The sequence below is a fragment of the Triticum dicoccoides genome, chromosome 5B, assembly GCF_002162155.2.
Source record: "Triticum dicoccoides isolate Atlit2015 ecotype Zavitan chromosome 5B, WEW_v2.0, whole genome shotgun sequence".
NCBI lineage: Eukaryota > Viridiplantae > Streptophyta > Magnoliopsida > Poales > Poaceae > Triticum > Triticum dicoccoides.
The window spans coordinates 265,015,618-265,033,875 of record NC_041389.1 but is presented as its reverse complement, the minus strand read 5'-3'; the positions used below and the strand labels follow the sequence as shown (position 1 = coordinate 265,033,875).

The 18,258-nt window shown below is 48.0% G+C and overlaps 1 protein-coding gene across 1 annotated transcript; it reads right to left on the bottom strand.

The window, feature by feature from the left end:
* Positions 1–14,239: 14,239 nt before the first annotated feature.
* LOC119308330 lies at positions 14,240–17,680 on the bottom strand. The gene is made up of 4 exons (XM_037584437.1): positions 17,332–17,680; positions 16,903–17,259; positions 16,231–16,495; positions 14,240–16,148 (listed from the first exon to the last, which is right to left on the bottom strand). The coding sequence occupies exons 1-4, from the start codon at positions 17,358–17,360 to the stop codon at positions 14,619–14,621; spliced, it is 2,181 nt and encodes a 726-aa protein (XP_037440334.1). The 5' UTR covers positions 17,361–17,680; the 3' UTR covers positions 14,240–14,618.
* Positions 17,681–18,258: the final 578 nt, after the last annotated feature.

Below are 18,258 nucleotides of genomic sequence, written 5' to 3'. Positions count from 1 at the left end.
TTCGAGCACCACCAAGACTTCAGGAAGCAGAGCAGCAGGCTCTCCTTTGGGGTCGTCATCACCACCTTCTTCAAAGGATCATCTATGAAGAGCGACTTTTGAGCCTTGCGGAACCTCACCTTGAGAGAAGCAAGGGTGCTGCGCTCCATGGCGGCCGCCTTCTCGGCCTCAAAAAGGGCCACTTGGGCCGCCTCAGCCTCCTCCTTCAGCTTTGTCAGGCGGTCTCACTCCACAGCCTGCTCCAGGGCCGCCTTCTTCACCTCGGCGTCTCGATCGACGACGGCAGCCTCCTGGGCCTTCAACTTCTCCTCACGCTCCTGGAGCTGGCTGGCCTGGGCGGCCTGCTGATCCTGAAGAGTCTTCAGTTCAGCCTCCACCACGCGACACCGACCCTCACCTTCTATCGCCTCCTTCCACGCTAGGTCGCGCATCGTGGCGGCCATCCCGAGCACCTTCTGAGCTTCCTCCGCAGAGCCTCAGGCCGCGCGGACAGACGCATCGGCCTGGAGCCAACCAGAAATCAGCCCCAGGCGTCCCTGTGCTGAGCGATAATCCGGGCCCTGAAGTTCACCCTGGAGGAGGTCCAGCGCCGCCCTTGCCTCCTCCAGGGTCCCAGGGGTGGCAGGAGCGCCACGGCTCGGCCACATGTTGGGCAAGGGAGGAGACGCCCTAAGCGCCAAGCTAGAAGAAACCTCAGCCTCAGGGAGGACTGGGGGCTCCGAAGGCTGGTCGACCTCAGGAGCCGCAACAGAGGTAGGCGCCGGCGGGGTCAGCACCACCGGAGGCACCGGCACCTCCTGAGGAAGGGCTTCCACAGCCGCGGGAGATGACATCACCACTGGAGCTGTAGGGGCCGCGGCATTCTCCTTCGCCAGGGTCGCGGTGGCCACTTCAGCGCCTGTGGCCACGGCAACCTTCGCGCCCTCCTTCTGCTTCTTTGACGGCTGCTGCCTAATGACAAACAAAGGCGCTAAGCATCGCTTCAGGAATCAACAAACAAGGTTAAGGAAAAGACTTACTGGCCAGCGAAGGCATAGCTCCTCTTCATGCTCAGCAGCGGGCGCTGAGCCGGAGCAGCTGGTGCCAAGCTCTTGGGAGCGGGAGAACTCACGGTTGGAGCCACCCGGGATGTCGTCGGCGAAGGCGGAACGCCGCCCGGAGGAATCAGCGCGGTCCTGCCTTTCTTCATGGCCGCCCGCTCGGGCTGCTTCGAAGAGGACACCCCAGATCTCGTGGTGACTCCAGCAGGGTGCGGCACCTCCACCATCGGGGGCTCATCGTCAGGGAAGTCGCGGAGGAGCTCCCTCTGCCGCAGGGCAGAGGATTCTTCCACAACCCTGTCCTCGATGGCCTCAGAGGATTGATGATCGGAGGACAGGTGCACCAAAGCAGTAGGCGGCGGGGGAGGCCCCAGCCGCACAAGCCCAAACTCGTCGAAGACCGGCATAGCAGTAGCAACCTCCTCGCCGTCATCCCAGCAGTACAGCGGGAGCCAATCTTCCGGAGGATCTCTCGGGTCCTTCTAAAGGAAATATGCCCTAGAGGCAATAATAAAGTTATTATTTATTTCCTTATATCATGATAAATGTTTATTATTCATGCTAGAATTGTATTAACCGGAAACATAATACATGTGTGAATACATAGACAAACATAGTGTCACTAGTATGCCTCTACTTGACTAGCTCGTTTATCAAAGATGGTTATGTTTCCTAACCATGGGCAAAAGAGTTGTCATTTGATTAACGGGATCACATCATTAGGAGAATGATGTGATTGACATGACCCATTCCGTTAGCCTAGCACTTGATCGTTTAGTATATTGCTATTGCTTTCTTCATGACTTATACATGTTCCTGTAACTATGAGATTATGCAACTCCCGTTTACTGGAGGAACACTTTGGGTGCTACCAAACATCACAACGTAACTGGGTGATTATAAAGGAGTACTACAGGTGTCTCCGAAGGTACATGTTGGGTTGGCGTATTTTGAGATTAGGTTTTGTCACTCCGATTGTCGGAGAGATATCTCTGGGCCCTCTCGGTAATGCACATCACTATAAGCCTTGCAAGCAATGTAGCTAATGAGTTAGTTACAGAATGATGTATTACGTAACGAGTAAAGAGACTTGCCGGTAACGAGATTGAACTAGGTATTGGATACCGACGATCAAATCTCGGGCAAGTAACATACCGATGACAAAGGGAACAACATATGTTGTTATGCGATTTGACCGATAAAGATCTTCGTAGAATATGTGGGAGCCAATATGGGCATCTAGGTCCCGCTATTGGTTATTGACCGGAAACAAGTTCTAGGTCATGTCTACATAGTTCTCGAACCCGTAGGGTCCGCACGCTGAACGTTTCGTTGACGATATAGTATTATATGAGTTATGTATGTTGGTAACTGAATGTTGTTCAGAGTCACGGATGAGATCATGGACATGACGAGGAACTCCGGAATGGTCCGGAGATAAAGTTTGATATATGGGATAATAGTGTTTGATCTCCGGAAGAGTTCCGGAATTCACCGGAAGGGGTTCCGGATGTTTCCCGAAATGTTTGGGTACAAGAACACGTTATTTGGGCCAAAGGGAAAAGCCAACAAGGTTTTTGGAAAGCGCAAAAGGAAGTTTTGCAGAGTCCAGGGGCCAGACGCCAGGGTCCCTGGCGTCTGGGTCCAGACGCCGGGAACCCTGGCGTCTGGCCCTGGAGTCCGAGAAGGACTCTTGCCTTTCGGGTGAAACCGACTTTGTGGAGGCTTTTACTCCAAGTTTCAACCCCAAGGCTCAACATATAAATAGAGGGGCAGGGCTAGCACCAAACACACATCAAGAAACACCAAGCCGTGTGCCGGCAACCCCGTCCCCTCTAGTTTATCCTCCGTCATAGTTTCCGTAGTGCTTAGGCGAAGCCCTGCGGAGATTGTTCTTCACCAACACCGTCACCACGCCGTCGTGCTGCCGGAACTCATCTACTACTTCGCCCGTCTTGCTGGATCGAGAAGGCGAGGACGTCATCGAGCTGAACGTGTGCAGAACTCGGAGGTGCCGTGCGTTCGGTACTTGGATCGGTCGGATTGTGAAGACGTACGACTACATCAACCGCGTTGATAAACGCTTCCGCTTAGCGATCTTCAAGGGTATGAAGATACACTCCTCCTCTCGTTGCTATGCATCACCATGATCTTGTGTGTGCGTAGGAAAAATTTGAAATTACTACGTTCCCCAATAGTGGTATCAGAGCCAGGTTTTATGCGTAGATGTCATATGCACGAGTAGAACACAAGTGAGTTGTGGGCGATACAAGTCATACTGCTTACCAGCATGTCATACTTTGGCTCAGCGGTATTGTGAGATGAAGCGGCCCGGACCGACATTACGCGTACGCTTACGCGAGATTTGTTTCACCGTTATGAGCACTCGTGCTTAAAGGTGACTGGCGGGTGTCTGTCTCTCTCACTTTAGCTGAACCGAGTGTGGCTACGCCCGGTCCTTGCGAAGGTTAAAACAGCATTAACTTGACGAACTATCGTTGTGGTTTTGATGCGTAGGTAAGAACGGTTCTTGCTAAGCCCGTAGCAGCCACGTAAAATTTGCAACAACAAAGTAGAGGACGTCTAACTTGTTTTTGCAGGGCATGATGCTATATTTTATTGTATGAGATGATCATGTTTTGTAACCAAAGTTATCGGCAACTGGCAGGAGCCATATGGTTGTCGCTTTATTGTATGAAATGCATACGCCCTGTAATTGCTTTACTTTATCACTAAGCGGTAGCAATAGTCGTGGAAGCAATAGATGGCATAACGACAATGATGCTACGATGGAGATCAAGGTGTCGCGCCGATGACGATGGTGATCACGACGGTGCTTCGAAGATGGAGATCACAAGCACAAGATGATGATGGCCATATCATATCACTTATATTGATTGCATGTGATGTTTATCCTTTATGCATCTTATCTTGCTTTGATTGACGGTAGCATTTTAAGATGATCTCTCACTAAATTATCAAGAAGTGTTCTCCCTGAGTATGCACCATTGCGAAAGTTCTTCGTGCTGAGACACCACGTGATGATCGGGTGTGATAGGTTCTACGTTCAAATACAACGGGTGCAAAACAGTTGCACACGCGGAATACTCAGGTTAAACTTGACGAGCCTAGCATATAACAGATATGGCCTCGGAACACGGAGACCGAAAGGTCGAGCGTGAATCATATAGTAGATATGATCAACATATTGATGTTCACCGTTGAAACTACTCCATCTCACGTGATGATTGTACATGGTGTAGTTGATATGGATCACGTAATCACTTAGAGGATTAGAGGGATGTCTATCTAAGTGGGAGTTCTTAAGTAATATGATTAATTGAACTTTAATTTATCATGAACTTAGTCCTGGTAGTATTTTGCAAATTATGTTGTAGATCAATAGCTTGCATTGCTGCTTTCATATGTTTATTTTGATATGTTCCTAGAGAAAATTGTGTTGAAAGATGTTAGTAGCAATGATGCGGATTGGATCCGTGATCTGAGGTTTATCCTCATTGCTGCACAGAAGAATTATGTCCTTAATGCACCGCTAGGTGACAGACCTATTGCAGGAGCAGATGCAGACGTTATGAACGTTTGGCTAGCTCAATATGATGACTACTTGATAGTTTAGTGCACCATGCTTGACGGCTTAGAATCGGGACTTCAAAGATGTTTTGAACGTCATGGACCATATGAGATGTTCCAGGAGTTGAAGTTAATATTTCAAGCAAATACCCGAGTTGAGAGATATGAAGTCTCCAACAAGTTCTATAGCTAAAAGATGGAGGAGAATCGCTCAACTAGTGAGCATGTGCTCAGATTGTCTGGGTACTACAATCGCTTGAATCAAGTGGGAGTTAATCTTCCAGATAAGATAGTGATTGACATAATTCTCTAGTCACCATCACTAAGTTAATAGAACTTCGTGATGAACTATAGTATGCAAGGGATGACGAAAACGATTCCCGAGCGCTTCGTGATGTTGAAATCGATGAAGGTAGAAATCAAGAAAGAGCATCAAGTGTTGATGATTGACAAGATCACTAGTTTCAAGAAAAGGGCAAAGGGAAAGAAAGGGAACTTCAAGTAGAATGACAAGCAAGTTGTCACTCCCATGAAGAAGCCCAAAGCTGGACCAAAGCCTGAAACTGAGTGCTTACACTGCAAAGGAAATGGTCATTGGAAGCGGAAATGCCCTGAATATTTGGTGGATAAGAAGGATGGAAAAGTGAACAATGGTATATTTGATATACAGGTTATTGATGTGTACCTTACTAGTGTTTATAGTAGCCCCTGAGTATTTGATACTTGTTCGGTTGCTAAAAATTAGTAACTCGAAACAGGAGTTACAGAATAAACAGCGACTAATTGAGGGTGAAGTGACGATGAGTGTTGGAAGTAGTTCCAAGATTGATATGATCATCATCGCACACTCCCTATACTTTCGAGATTAGTGTTGAACCCAAATAAATGTTATTTGGTGTTTGCGTTGAGCATGAATGTGACTTGATCATATTTATTGCAATACGGTTATTCATGTAAGTTAGAGAATAATTGGTGTTCTGTTTACATGAATAAAACCTTCTATGGTCATACACCCAATGAAAATGGTTTGTTGGATCTCGATCGTATGATACACATATTCATAATATTGAAGCCAAAAGATGTAAAGTTAATAATGATAGTGCAACTTATTTGTGGCACTGCCGTTTAGGTCATATTGCTGTAAAGCGCATGAAGAAACTCCATGCTGATGGGCTTTTGGAATCACTTGATTATGAATCACTTGATGCTTGCGAACCATGCCTCATGGGCAAGATGACTAAGACTCCGTTCTCCGGAACAATGGAGTGAGCAACAGATTTGTTGGAAATAATACATACTGATGTACGAGATCCAATGAGTGTTGATGCTCGTGGCAAGTATCATTATTTTCTGACCTTCACAGATGATTTGAGCAGATATGGGTATATCTACTTAATGAAGCACAAGTCTGAAACATTTGAAAAGTTCAAAGAATTTAAGAGTGAAGTGGAGAATCATCATAACAAGAAAATAAAGTTTCTGCAATTTGATCGCGGAGACAAATATTTGAGTCACGAGTTTGGTCTTCAATTAAAACAATGTGGAATAGTTTCACAAACTCATGCCACCTGGAACACCACAGCGTAACGGTGTGTCCGAACGTTGTAACCGCACTTTATTGGATAAGGTGCGATCTATGATGTCTCTTATCGGTTTACCACTATCGTTTTGGGGTTATGCATTAGAGACAGCTGCATTCACTTTAAATAGGGCACCATCAAAATCCATTGAGACGACGCCTTATGAACTGTGGTTTGGCGAGAAACCAAAGTTGTCGTTTCTTAAAGTTTGGGGCTGCGATGCTTATGTGAAAAAGTTTTTATCTGATAAGCTCTAATCCAAATCGGAGAAGTGCGTCTTCATACCCAAAGGTAACTATTGGGTACACCTTCTATCACAGATCCGAAAGCAAGATTCGTTGCTAAGATGGATCCTTTCTAGAGAAGGAGTTTCTCTCGAAAGAAGTGAGTGGGAGGAAAGTAGAACTTGATAAGGTAATTGTACCTTCTCCCAAATTGGAAAGTAATTCATCACAGCAATCAGTTCCAGTGATGCCTACACCGATTAGTGAGGAAGTTAATGATGATGATCATTAAGCTTCAGATCAAGTTACTACCGAACCTCGTAGGTCTTCCAGAATAAGATCCGCACCAAAGTGGTACGGTAATCCCGTTATAGAAGTCATGTTACTAGACCATGATGAACCTACGAACTATGAGGAAGCGATGATGAGCCCAGATTCCGCGAAATGGCTTGAGGCCATGAAATCTGAGATAGGATCCATGTATGAGAACAAAGTATGGACTTTGATTGACTTGCTCGATGATCAGCAAGCCATGTTAAATAAATGGATCTTCAAGAGGAAGACGGACACTGATAGTAGTGTTACTATCTACAAAGCTCGACTTGTCACAAAAAGGTTTTCGACAAGTTCAAGGTGTTGACTACAATGAGATTTTCTCAACTGTAGCGATGCTTAAGTCTGTCCGAATCATGTTAGCAATTGTCACATGTTATGAAATCTGGCAAATGGATATCAAAACTACATTCTTTAATGGATTTATTAAAGAAGAGTTGTATATGATGCAACCAGAAGGTTTTGTTAATCCTAAAGGTACTAACAAAATGTGCAAGCTCCAACAATGCATCAATGGACTGGTGCAAGCATCTCGGAGTTGGAATATACGCTTTGATGAGTTAATCAAAGCATATGGTTTTATACAGACTTTTGGAAAGGCCTGTATTTACAAGAAAGTGAGTGGGAGCTGTGTAGCATTTCTGATATTATATGTGCAAGACATATTGTTGATTGGAAATGATATAGAATTTCTAGATAGCATAAAAGGATACTTGAATAAAAAGTTTTTCAATGAAAGACCTCGGTGAAGCTGCTTACATATTGAGCATCAAGATCTATTGAGATAGATCAAGATGCTTGATAAGTTTTTCAATAAGTACATACCTTGTCAAGATTTTGAAATAGTTCAAAATGGAACAGTCAAAGAAAGAGTTCTTGCCTGTGTTGCAAATGTGTGAAATTGAGTAAGACTCAAGACCCGACCACGGCAGAAAATAGAAAGAGAATGAAAGTCATTCCCTATGCATCAGCCATAGGTTCTATAAAAGTATGCCATGCTATGGACCAGACCTATTGTATACTCTGCCCTGGTTTGGCAAGGGAGTACAATAGTGATCTAGGAGTAGATCACTGGACATTGGTCAAAATTATCCTTAGTAGAATAAGGATATGTTTCTCGATTATGGAGGTGATAAAAGAGTTCGTCGTAAAGAGTTACATCGATGCAAGCTTTTACACCGATCCAAATGACTCTAAGTCTCAATCTGGATACATATTGAAAGTGTGAGCAATTAGCTAGAGTAGCTCCGTGCAAAGCATTGTAGACATAGAATATTTGCAAAAGACATACGACTCTGTAATATGACAGACCCGTTGACTAAACTTCTCTCACGAGCAAAACATGATCATACCTTAGTACTCTTTGGGTGTTAATCACATAGCGATGTGAACTAGATTATTGACTCTAGTAAACCCTTTGGGTGTTGATAACATGACGATGTGAACTATGGGTATTAATCACATACAGATGTGAATATTAGTGTGAAATCACATGATGATGTGAACTAGATTATTGACTCTAGTGCAAGTGGGAGACTGAAGGAAGTATGCCCTAGAGGCAATAATAAAGTTATTATTTATTTCCTTATATCATGATAAATGTTTATTATTAGAATTGTATTAACCGGAAACATAATACATGTGTGAATACATAGACAAACATAATGTCACTAGTATGCCTCTACTTGACTAGCTCGTTTATCAAAGATGGTTATGTTTCCTAACCATGGACAAAAGAGTTGTCATTTGATTAACGGGATCACATCATTAGGAGAATTATGTGATTGACATGACCCATTCCGTTAGCCTAGCACTTGATCATTTAGTATATTGCTATTGCTTTCTTCATGACTTATACATGTTCCTGTAACTACGAGATTATGCAACTCCCGTTTACTGGAGGAACACTTTGGGTGCTACCAAACATCACAAGGTAACTGGGTGATTATAAAGGAGTACTACAGGTGTCTCCGAAGGTACATGTTGGGTTGGCGTATTTCGAGATTAGGTTTTGTCACTCCGATTGTCGGAGAGGTATCTCTGGGCCCTCTCGGTAATGCACATCACTATAAGCCTTGCAAGCAATGTAGCTAATGAGTTAGTTACGGAATGATGTATTACGTAACGAGTAAAGAGACTTGCCGGTAACGAGATTGAACTAGGTATTGGATACCGACGATCAAATCTCGGGCAAGTAACATACCGATGACAAAGGGAACAACGTATGTTGTTATGCGGTTTGACCGATAAAGATCTTCGTAGAATATGTGGGAGCCAATATGGGCATCTAGGTCCCGCTATTGGTTATTGACCGGAAACAAAGTTCTAGGTCATGTCTACATAGTTCTCGAACCCGTAGGGTCCGCACGCTTAACGTTTCGTTGACGATATAGTATTATATGAGTTATGTATGTTGGTAACCGAATGTTGTTCGGAGTCACGGATGAGATCATGGACATGACGAGGAACTCCGGAATGGTCCGGAGATAAAGTTTGATATATGGGATAATAGTGTTTGATCTCCGGAAGAGTTCCGGAATTCATCGGAAGGGGTTCCGGATGTTTCCCGAAATGTTTGGGTACGAGAACACGTTATTTGGGCCAAAGGGGAAAGCCCACAAGGTTTTGGAAAGCGCAAAAGGAAGTTTTGCGGAGTCCAGGGGCCAGACGCCAGGGTCCCTAGCGTCTGGGTCCAGACGCCGGGAACCCTGGCGTTTGGCCCTGGAGTCCGAGAAGGACTCTTTCCTTTCGGGTGAAACCGACTTTGTGGAGGCTTTTACTCCAAGTTTCGACCCCAAGGCTCAACATATAAATAGAGGGGCAGGGCTAGCACCAAACACACATCAAGAAACACCAAGCCGTGTGCCGGCAACCCCGTCCCCTCTAGTTTATCCTCCGTCATAGTTTCCGTAGTGCTTAGGCGAAGCCCTGCGGAGATTGTTCTTCACCAACACCATCACCACACTGTCGTGCTGCCGGAACTCATCTACTACTTCGCCCGTCTTGCTGGATCGAGAATGCGAGGATGTCATCGAGCTGAACGTGTGCAGAACTCGGAGGTGCCATGCGTTCGGTACTTGGATCGGTCGGATTGTGAAGACGTACGACTACATCAACCACGTTGATAAACGCTTCCGCTTAGCGATCTTCAAGGGTATGAAGATACACTCCTCCTCTCGTTGCTATGCATCTCCATGATCTTGTGTGTGCGTAGGAAAATTTTGAAATTACTACGTTCCCCAACACCTTCCCCATCAAGTAGAGCAACACCTTGCTCAGCTCCTCCTTGGGAAGGGCGCCTTGGCGCAGGCGGATCTTGTCGTCAACACCACCAAGCTTCCACAGGGGGCGGGAGTGGTCTTGGAGCGGCGCGATGCGCCGCCTCAGGAACTCCTTGATGAACATGGCCCCCGTCAGCTTCTCGCTCTTCAGGTCCTTCTCCATCTTCTTCACCAACAGCGTCAGGGAAGGGTCGGTGATCTTCTCAGAATGCCAGCCCTTCTCAGAGACGGGGAATGCGGTCGGCAACTCCAACGAGCTCTGGGAGCACTTGGCATCCATCAGAACCCACCTCTTCACGACATCTTCCACCTTCTTCCCGGCGCGGGAGATTGCGTTACCACCCCGCGCCGCAACGAAGCCGATGCACCCAACCGGATTTTCACCAGTCGTGCGGAGGAAGAAGAAGTGGCGGAGCAGGGCGACGGAGGGCATCACCCCGACGAACGCCTCACAATAGAAGGCGAAAATGGACAGGAGGAGGATGGAGTTGGCATGGATGTGGAGCGCATGGAGGCCATAGTGGTGGAGAATGGCGAAGAAGAAGCGGGAGAATGGGGGCACCAGCCCCGAGTAGACGATGTGCAGGAAGAAGAGGAAGAAGGTATTGTTCACGGGCTCCGGCACAACGGTGGCGACCCGGAGTGTCGTCTCCTTCCACTCGTTGTCGTTGCTCGCCGTCGGGAGGAGCGATGTCTGGAGCTTCTCCCCGGCCATGCAGGGCGCCAGCAGCACCGACTCGTACCAGGCGGAGCCGGCAGTCGAGGCAGAAGCCGTTGTCTTCTCAGCAGCCATCGAGCAAGAGATTTGGGGGGAAATTGGCAGATCTGGTGAGTTTTTCCGCTGTTGGGAGAAGGGGATATGGAGCAAGATGAAGAAGAGGCAATGGAAGCCTGGTGGCGGACGACAGCCCTTTTGTCAGATGGAAACAGTTGCCGAGGCAACATGGGGAAGCGGAGTCGCCCACGTCCCATCAGTCGCCACGCGTCATCAAGGTCGCAGGCGGTTAGGGCCTGCAGCGCTCTGCGCTTGCCCTTTGGCTTTGCCCGGAAGCAAAGTCTGAGCGCGCCTTGGGCCCGGGGGCTACTATCAGCATCCTGGATTTGGGGGTATCCAGCCCTGCCTGCCCGTGGCCCACCACGTGGCTATATTGACGGCCTGGTACGTCCCAGCTTCATCATCAACACCACAAGACCCTCGCGAGGGGCCAAGCCTCGCGAGGCGGGCAACACCAAGACCCCGAGGGGGTCGGCCTCCTCAGGTTGGCTCCTGAGGGGCGGAGAGTTCTATGCAAGGTTTACCTCATGAGGCCTAGCTGACGTGAGCCATGACAACCAAGGCCAGGCGGGCGCAGAGCGCAGGTTTCCTCTTGGGTGCAAAGGAGGCAAGCCACAGGCGCGGAGTCCCGAGGAATCAGCTAAATGTTTCCATTCTGGTGCAACGAGAACAAGACCGCCAGGACGGCAGGACGGAGGTCATCAACGAGCCCACCGCAGCGTCACGGCCAGAGGCTTTTCACAGGCGAAGACTACTTTTGTTAAGATAAGCTGTACTGCTTGTCCCCTTTCAAATCCGGCCGTTGTGGGATCCCTTCCCGCCAACATTTGGGAAGAGGACCAAGGCCACTATAAATAGGACTAGCCACCACAATAGAAGACAAGGCAAGTAGAACTAGAACACACCACACCAGCTCAAGAACACCTCACCTCCTGAGTCCAGTTCATCCACTGTACTAGTTCATCTTCAACCCTCCGAGGCAATCCACCAAAACGCTTGAGTAGGGTATTGCATCGCAAGGTGGCCCGAACCAGGATAAACTGCTGTGTCTCTGTGTCTCTTTGAGCTCGACGCGCTAGGCTTAGGAGGATCACGAGTAGGCAGGCTGGGTAGGTTGAGATCTCCGCACGCACCCCAGAGTTCGAACCTCTCAAGGGTTTGCGGATCCCTTAATCCGACAACCACATGGTACCCGGGGGTGGCTTTTCAGCGACAAGTTCGGCGAAGAAGGCATCCTTGAGGTTACTTCTAGTCGGTCCATATACCATGGTTAGCTTGAAGGAAACAGGAGCCGGGCTCTCGGGGTACAAAGTAATCGTGGCTGAAAGGGTGAACGCTCGAAAGTGGACGTTGGATAGATGGACCACCTCATCATCCCATAGCAGAAGGATGCCACCACGCGTGCCCTCAGCCGGGCGCTGGGCGAAACTCTTAAGTCTGTGGCCACCAATGTGGGCTGCAGTATAATCATATATTGATTCCATTTTGGATTCCTGGAGGCAAACGATATGGCAAGGCGTAGAGGCGATGGTCTCATGAACGGTAGTGCGGCGGTCAGGGCAGTTTAGGCCCCGAACATTCCAGTTTAGGATCGTGAGGTTGTGGTTGCGGTCTGTCATCTGGGAACCAAGCATACATCATTGTGCACAGAACAACAACAGCAAATGGGAGGAACTGGGATAGTGAACATAAGCAACAACAACAGATTAGTCTGCCCCGCCAGGGCCCGGAGCAGCTGCGGCCACATACGGCAGCAGCAAACAGGCGTACAACGACTACATGGCACTAGCCTCGCCAAGGCAACAGGTAGCTGCAACAGGCTGCAGATACAAATAGGCGTCCCATCTCTAAAGCTAAACAAGGTTCCTAACATCATAAAGCAGGTACATCAGGCCATCACAAGGAAAACCAGTAGATCAGGTTGCGGCAGCCGCCTCCGCATCCTCGTGAGAGCCCAGACCTGGGCCTCCCTCCCCAGCATGCTCGATCAAGGCATTCTCCACCGCCGACATCAGATCGCAGTCAAGGTTGAACAGAGCTCATAGAGCCGCAATGGTGATGTCAGGGAGACGACCATTAAAAATTTGCACAAACTTGTTGATGGATGCCTCGGTTAGCTGTTCGTCATCATCCACAATGCCCATGTGCTGGCAGAGGAGCCGCTCTGCAAGGGTCGCAATGGGCAGCCTCTGGTTCTTGGCACGAATCCTCGGGCTGCGACGGCCAAGATTGAGGCTCGTGACACCCGCAAGGGTCTTGCGCCGTCGAGCAGGTGGCCTTGGTGGTGTCCAGGTTGGCGGTGAGGGGAGCAATGCCGACCTACAGGGAACAAAGATGGGGGTGGTAGCATCTTCAGGGGCCTCTTCTTCAGGCATCTCCTGTGTAGCAGCTTCCAGGACAAGGTGTTGCAGAGTAGCAGCAGGCTGCTCTGAAGTGGCCAGCACAAAACCTGACCCTGGGGAGGTTGCCGGGTCTAGGATCTTCTCAGCAACAGGCTGCAAAGGTGTGTCCAGTACCAAACTTGGCCCCGGAGAGGACGCCGATACCAGAACCATCTCAGGAGTGCAGGACACTTCAGCATTCACCAGTGAATGGGCAGGCGTGGACTGTAGAGGAGAGATGGTCTCAACCGCATCGATGTTGAGAGATGGTTGCACAGGAGTAGGCACAAAGCAAGGGGCAGCACGGCGCAGCCAATCAACGGCAGTAGAGGAAGACTTGATTTGAATGATGTCGCAGGAGGTGGGTTGGAGAGCCTAAGCCGCAGCTCGCATTGTTCTTCTTGTGCTAATTCATCAAAACTCGCTCAATCACTCATTAGATCTTGTGGTGATCTCCGGACCATTACAAATTTGTTCATCGACAAATCCTTACGTTGGATTCTCTTTGAACGACTCGTAACCATTAAGAGGATGCACAATCCTCAAGAGTAACAAATCTAAGTTAGCATTCAATCAAATTCTCGGTGATACTCGATCATTTGACGCTTATAGGCTCTGCGCTTTTTCTCGCATAGGATTCTCTTAATCTTGCGGGAGTAAAGGTCGCTCGGACAACTCTTGTCTCAGTTTCAACTTGGTCGTTAATCTCTGGATTAAGGATCCTGATGTTTTTTTATAAACTTGGTCAAACATAGATAAGTTTGATTTTTTTTTAAAAACCTAATATGCACTACATTGTGGAATGGGGGAGTATATCTTAACACTGCTTTGGTACATTTTGTTAGCATTCTCCACGGATCTCCCCAGCTTCATTTTGTGTACAAAAGAGAGATCACTAACTACCTCACAAATTCAATCCCAGAGAGATAACGATGAAATGCAAATCGTTGGAGCATCTTGCCAAGAAATTTAACTCATGCAGAAACTTTTAACTCTCTACAGAAATTTATGTTATGATGAATCAGACAGCTATATAAAGAGGTAACGATGTATTTCCCTGATTTGGTCAGCGTCCAACAGATTGCCCGTCAGTATTAGAAAAGGGAAACCTGGGAAGACATCAACTGAATTATAGCTTACACCACACCAGCCTTTCGACAGCTTCCGCAACATGATGTTTATGGTACTGCAACCATTGTACAAATTTTAATATACCTCACAGCGAGGTATATTAAGAACCCATGAATCCTCCTGTAACGTAATTTGAACCTCATATCCCACCTTGGACCCTGAGCAAGCGGGAGCTACATGCACCAGGTTGCCCTTTTATATCCCACCTTGGACTTGCAAGATAAGGAAGCATATCATGCACGCAATCCTCTTACGATAAATGTGAACCACCTGCTATAAGAGTCACCACCAAACATAGTCTTGGTCGTTCCTTTGACGCTTTTGCCGCGGAGGGCCTTCGGACGCACCTTCACCCCCATCGTGTCCATCACCTCGAGCACCCTCAGCAGCCTCACCTCTTGCAATGGTATTGTTTCTATTACCGTGATCCGCATCCTCACTGCCCCCACAAGTGTCTGGGCCATTGGCTATTTGCTCTTCAGCAGCGAGTAGCGCATAAGCCTTTTCAATCTCAAGGAGCGTCATGTAGTCATGAAGAGTATCTTCACGGGCACCTCCTGCCTCTTTCAGTTTATTGACCTTGGTCTGGGCATACTTGAGGAGGGCCTGACGGTTTGTCTCTTGGCTGCAAAATTCAAATAGGTGACGCTGTATGACCTCTGGCCCATACTTCTCGACGATGTTTGAGGCCTTCGCGTTCAGATCCTTCGCCTCCTTCCGACATTGGGCGAGATACATGGTCCAGCACTGCCCGCGGAGTTCATTGCTATCCAGAGCGACATAGGAGGCGGACACAGGGTAGTGCTGCTTTGCAGCTTGAATGCTGACCTCGAAGGACTTGCGGGCCTCATCGATTTTCGCCATATAGTGGGCAATTTTTGCATCCCTTTCTCCCTGGAGCTTGTTCATCTTAACTGAATATTCATCATTCTCAGCCTGATAAAGGTGGAGGAGGGCTATCTGCTCGGGCTCTAAGACAGCCTTCCCTGAATTGACCAGCTTGACACGCTGCTGGACGCACCGCAGATTATGCTGGCCCGTGGTGGTTGTCAGCCAACGCGTGAACCTGAACAGGTCCTTGATGGTCAGCACCTGAGCTGACACGACTCCTCCAGAATTGTGGGCCCTGGACCACAGGTCACCAAAGATGCCCTGCTGACGATGGGGTGTAACAGCCTTCACTGCCTCTTCCAGACCCGACATGGTACCGTTGGAGTTGATGAGATCATCATAGGTGCAGCTTTTAAGCACCAGGTGACAATCCCCAAAAGCTAACAACAGATCAGCCAGCCTGCCTGCCTCAGCATTGCTGTGTGGATCGTCCTGCTCAGGGTACCTCAGGGGATCAACCGGCGTATTCGGGGAACCAAGCGTGGTTGAGGCTAAGTCCAAACAGTTGAATGTCGTCTCCTCCCCCGTATGGTTTTCTGGTCTTTCTCCAGATGCAACTGCTGTCTCCATGGTCTTCCTTGCGTCGCCATCAGCTTGTTCACGGATAACTTCCCCACACAGTGTCCTGATCGAACGCTTACTGAAAGGGACATTCTCCATTCGCCCAAAAAAAGAAGCAATCGTATCGTACACGCCTAAATTAACATTATTGTGCCTTAACTGACGAACCAAATCCCTGGTGTACTTATCTAGATGCTTATGAGATGGCCAATGAACCTTGTTTCCATATGTAGTGGAAAAAGCATGGTTATGCACTTTCCTATGCTGGGTGACATACCATCCGTTGTCATCAGTTCTGAGTAGCCTAATTAGTGCTGTGCACTCGCACCTGCGCGATTTCCCGCCCATATTTGGTTTACCCTGCAAGCAACATAATCACTGCATAATGTTTCGGGACCAACTGCAATTGAGGAACTGACTAGTAAAATACACGTATTCTTACCGAATTAACACAAGTAATTTCCTGCATGCATTTACCACCCTTTGCATTCCGCCTGCTCTTGCCGTACCTTATACCGAACCCCATTTCCCAGGAATAGAGGTTATAAAAATCATATGCCTCTGTAATCGAATCGAAGCAGGTCCCCACTGTTGGATTAACAACAACATCAGTCTGCCTCTCCGCGAAGCCAGTCAATGCCTTCTCTAGTGCACTTACTCGCTGTGCATCTGGTTCCCGTTCATCTGGGATACGGCCTCGCCTAACCCTGAGTCCAATAAGAAGCAAGAGTTATGGCTTTGTTGCATGTTGATACGACATCAAGCACTTTCTCATTGCAATGCCATAGAATCCTACATCGGTGTGCATTGTCGAATTTTCTAAAAAGAATTCAAGCCACTAGAGATGGGGGCAACCAGGTGGACCTGTTGATATTTGTTGAGCAGCAATTCATCAGATAGATACGGAACAAATAGGATGCACTAGCATTCCTGGTTTCATATGCATCAAGGTTTGTGGCAACCAATCAACTTTGTTACTTACAAACATAAACAGTAATATAAAAGAATACAGAAAACAGACACCTTCCACAACTAGTTCCACAACGAGTAACAACGAACAGTATATCCAGTGGACATGGAATGTGCAGCGGGCTCAAGGTCAATCTTGGCATACCTGCGGTTCCAGCCCCCGCCGGCTTCAGCACCTACGTCTGCAGGTGCGGGAGGGGCATCACAGCGCTGACCGGCTTGCTCCGCTTCCTGAGATCTCAACTGCATTTCTGAGGCAGAGGGATCCTGTTGCGCACAGCTCTTCCCAGCGTTCTCCGCCTGCTTCAAATCCACAGGCTTTTCCGATGTACATGCTCCACTGATACCACAGGCAGAGGAATCTTGTTGGCTGCGCTCCTCCGGATTCCGCCGACCAAAAGCTCGGTTCACCACATCAATAGCAAAATCCTGACCCGGGAAAGCTCTCCTTACCGCCTCCATGGCGTCCTCCCCGAGCCCGAGTGCCAGGGGCGAGCCCGACCTGTGCCAAAATGAAATAAGCAACATGGGGAATAAAGGCAAAGGAATCACTCATGACATGCCATGTGCTAACCTCGGTTCCTCCTCGACGGAGAACTCCATTGCCCTAATTCACTCTCAGTGCAGATGGATGGAGACGAAGACGAAGGGGATAGTGGTGCAAAGAGAAGTTACAGCGGCCGGCGAGGGTTTGGGGGTGGGTCCTCGGAAGGGGGCCGCCGGGTTGGAGCAGAGCGCCTTCTGCGCTGCAGTCAGCACGGGCACTGGCGGTGCTGCCTTAGGAGGCGGAAGCTAACGCCGACAGCGGGCCAAGACGCCGGCGGCGAAGTGGTTCGCCTCATCGGCGGGCGGAGAACAGTCGACGAGGGTTTGCGGGTGTGCAGCCGGTGTGGGTCGCTGCGGGAGAAAACGACCGAGGCTCGTGGCTGGGTCCGGTCCGGTAGCTTAGATGGTCCGATGCCCGTCTTATTCAGAGCATTTCCAGTATTGAAATTTGTGTGTACTTTTTTTTTCTTAGAACTGTGTACTTTGTTTTCAAAATTAACATATCGTCACGCACATTGATGTAAAAAGAAAAACATATCATCACCCAGCAATCAATAAGTTTTTTTTGGCGAGAATAGAAAACTGTGTGGCGGATGTGGTGAGCAATCCTCAAATCATTACAAAAATGTTTGTATCTTAAAGCTTATGGTTATCGATGCGTCTAGCTCTCAATGTATCTTTGAAAGATAAAGCTTGTGCAATGCTCTGTTTGTCTGGGCTTTTGCTTCAGCTTTTCCACTTTGACAAAAAAGCCACAAAAGCCAAAAGCCGAAGCAAAAAAAAAGCCTCTATTTAGAAGCTTTTGTTGCTTTTTTGTCAATGTGGAAAAGCTAAAGCAAAACCCCAAGTAAATAGGGTCTTAGTTGCAAACATGCTAATAGTGTTCTCTCTCGACATTCTTTTATCACATCATCACATATTTTCCATGACAAACTTTACTAATGCTTACTATATT

Excerpts from the sequence above, each read along its gene's own strand:
- LOC119308330 (XM_037584437.1), bottom strand. The coding sequence starts at position 17,360 with ATGGAGTTCTCCGTCGAGGAGGAACCGAG. Across the intron at positions 17,260-17,331 it reads TCCGTCGAGGAGGAACCGAG|GTCGGGCTCGCCCCTGGCAC; the intron begins GTTAGCACATGG and ends ATTTTGGCACAG. Across the intron at positions 16,496-16,902 it reads GGCGGGGGCTGGAACCGCAG|GGTTAGGCGAGGCCGTATCC; the intron begins GTATGCCAAGAT and ends TATTGGACTCAG.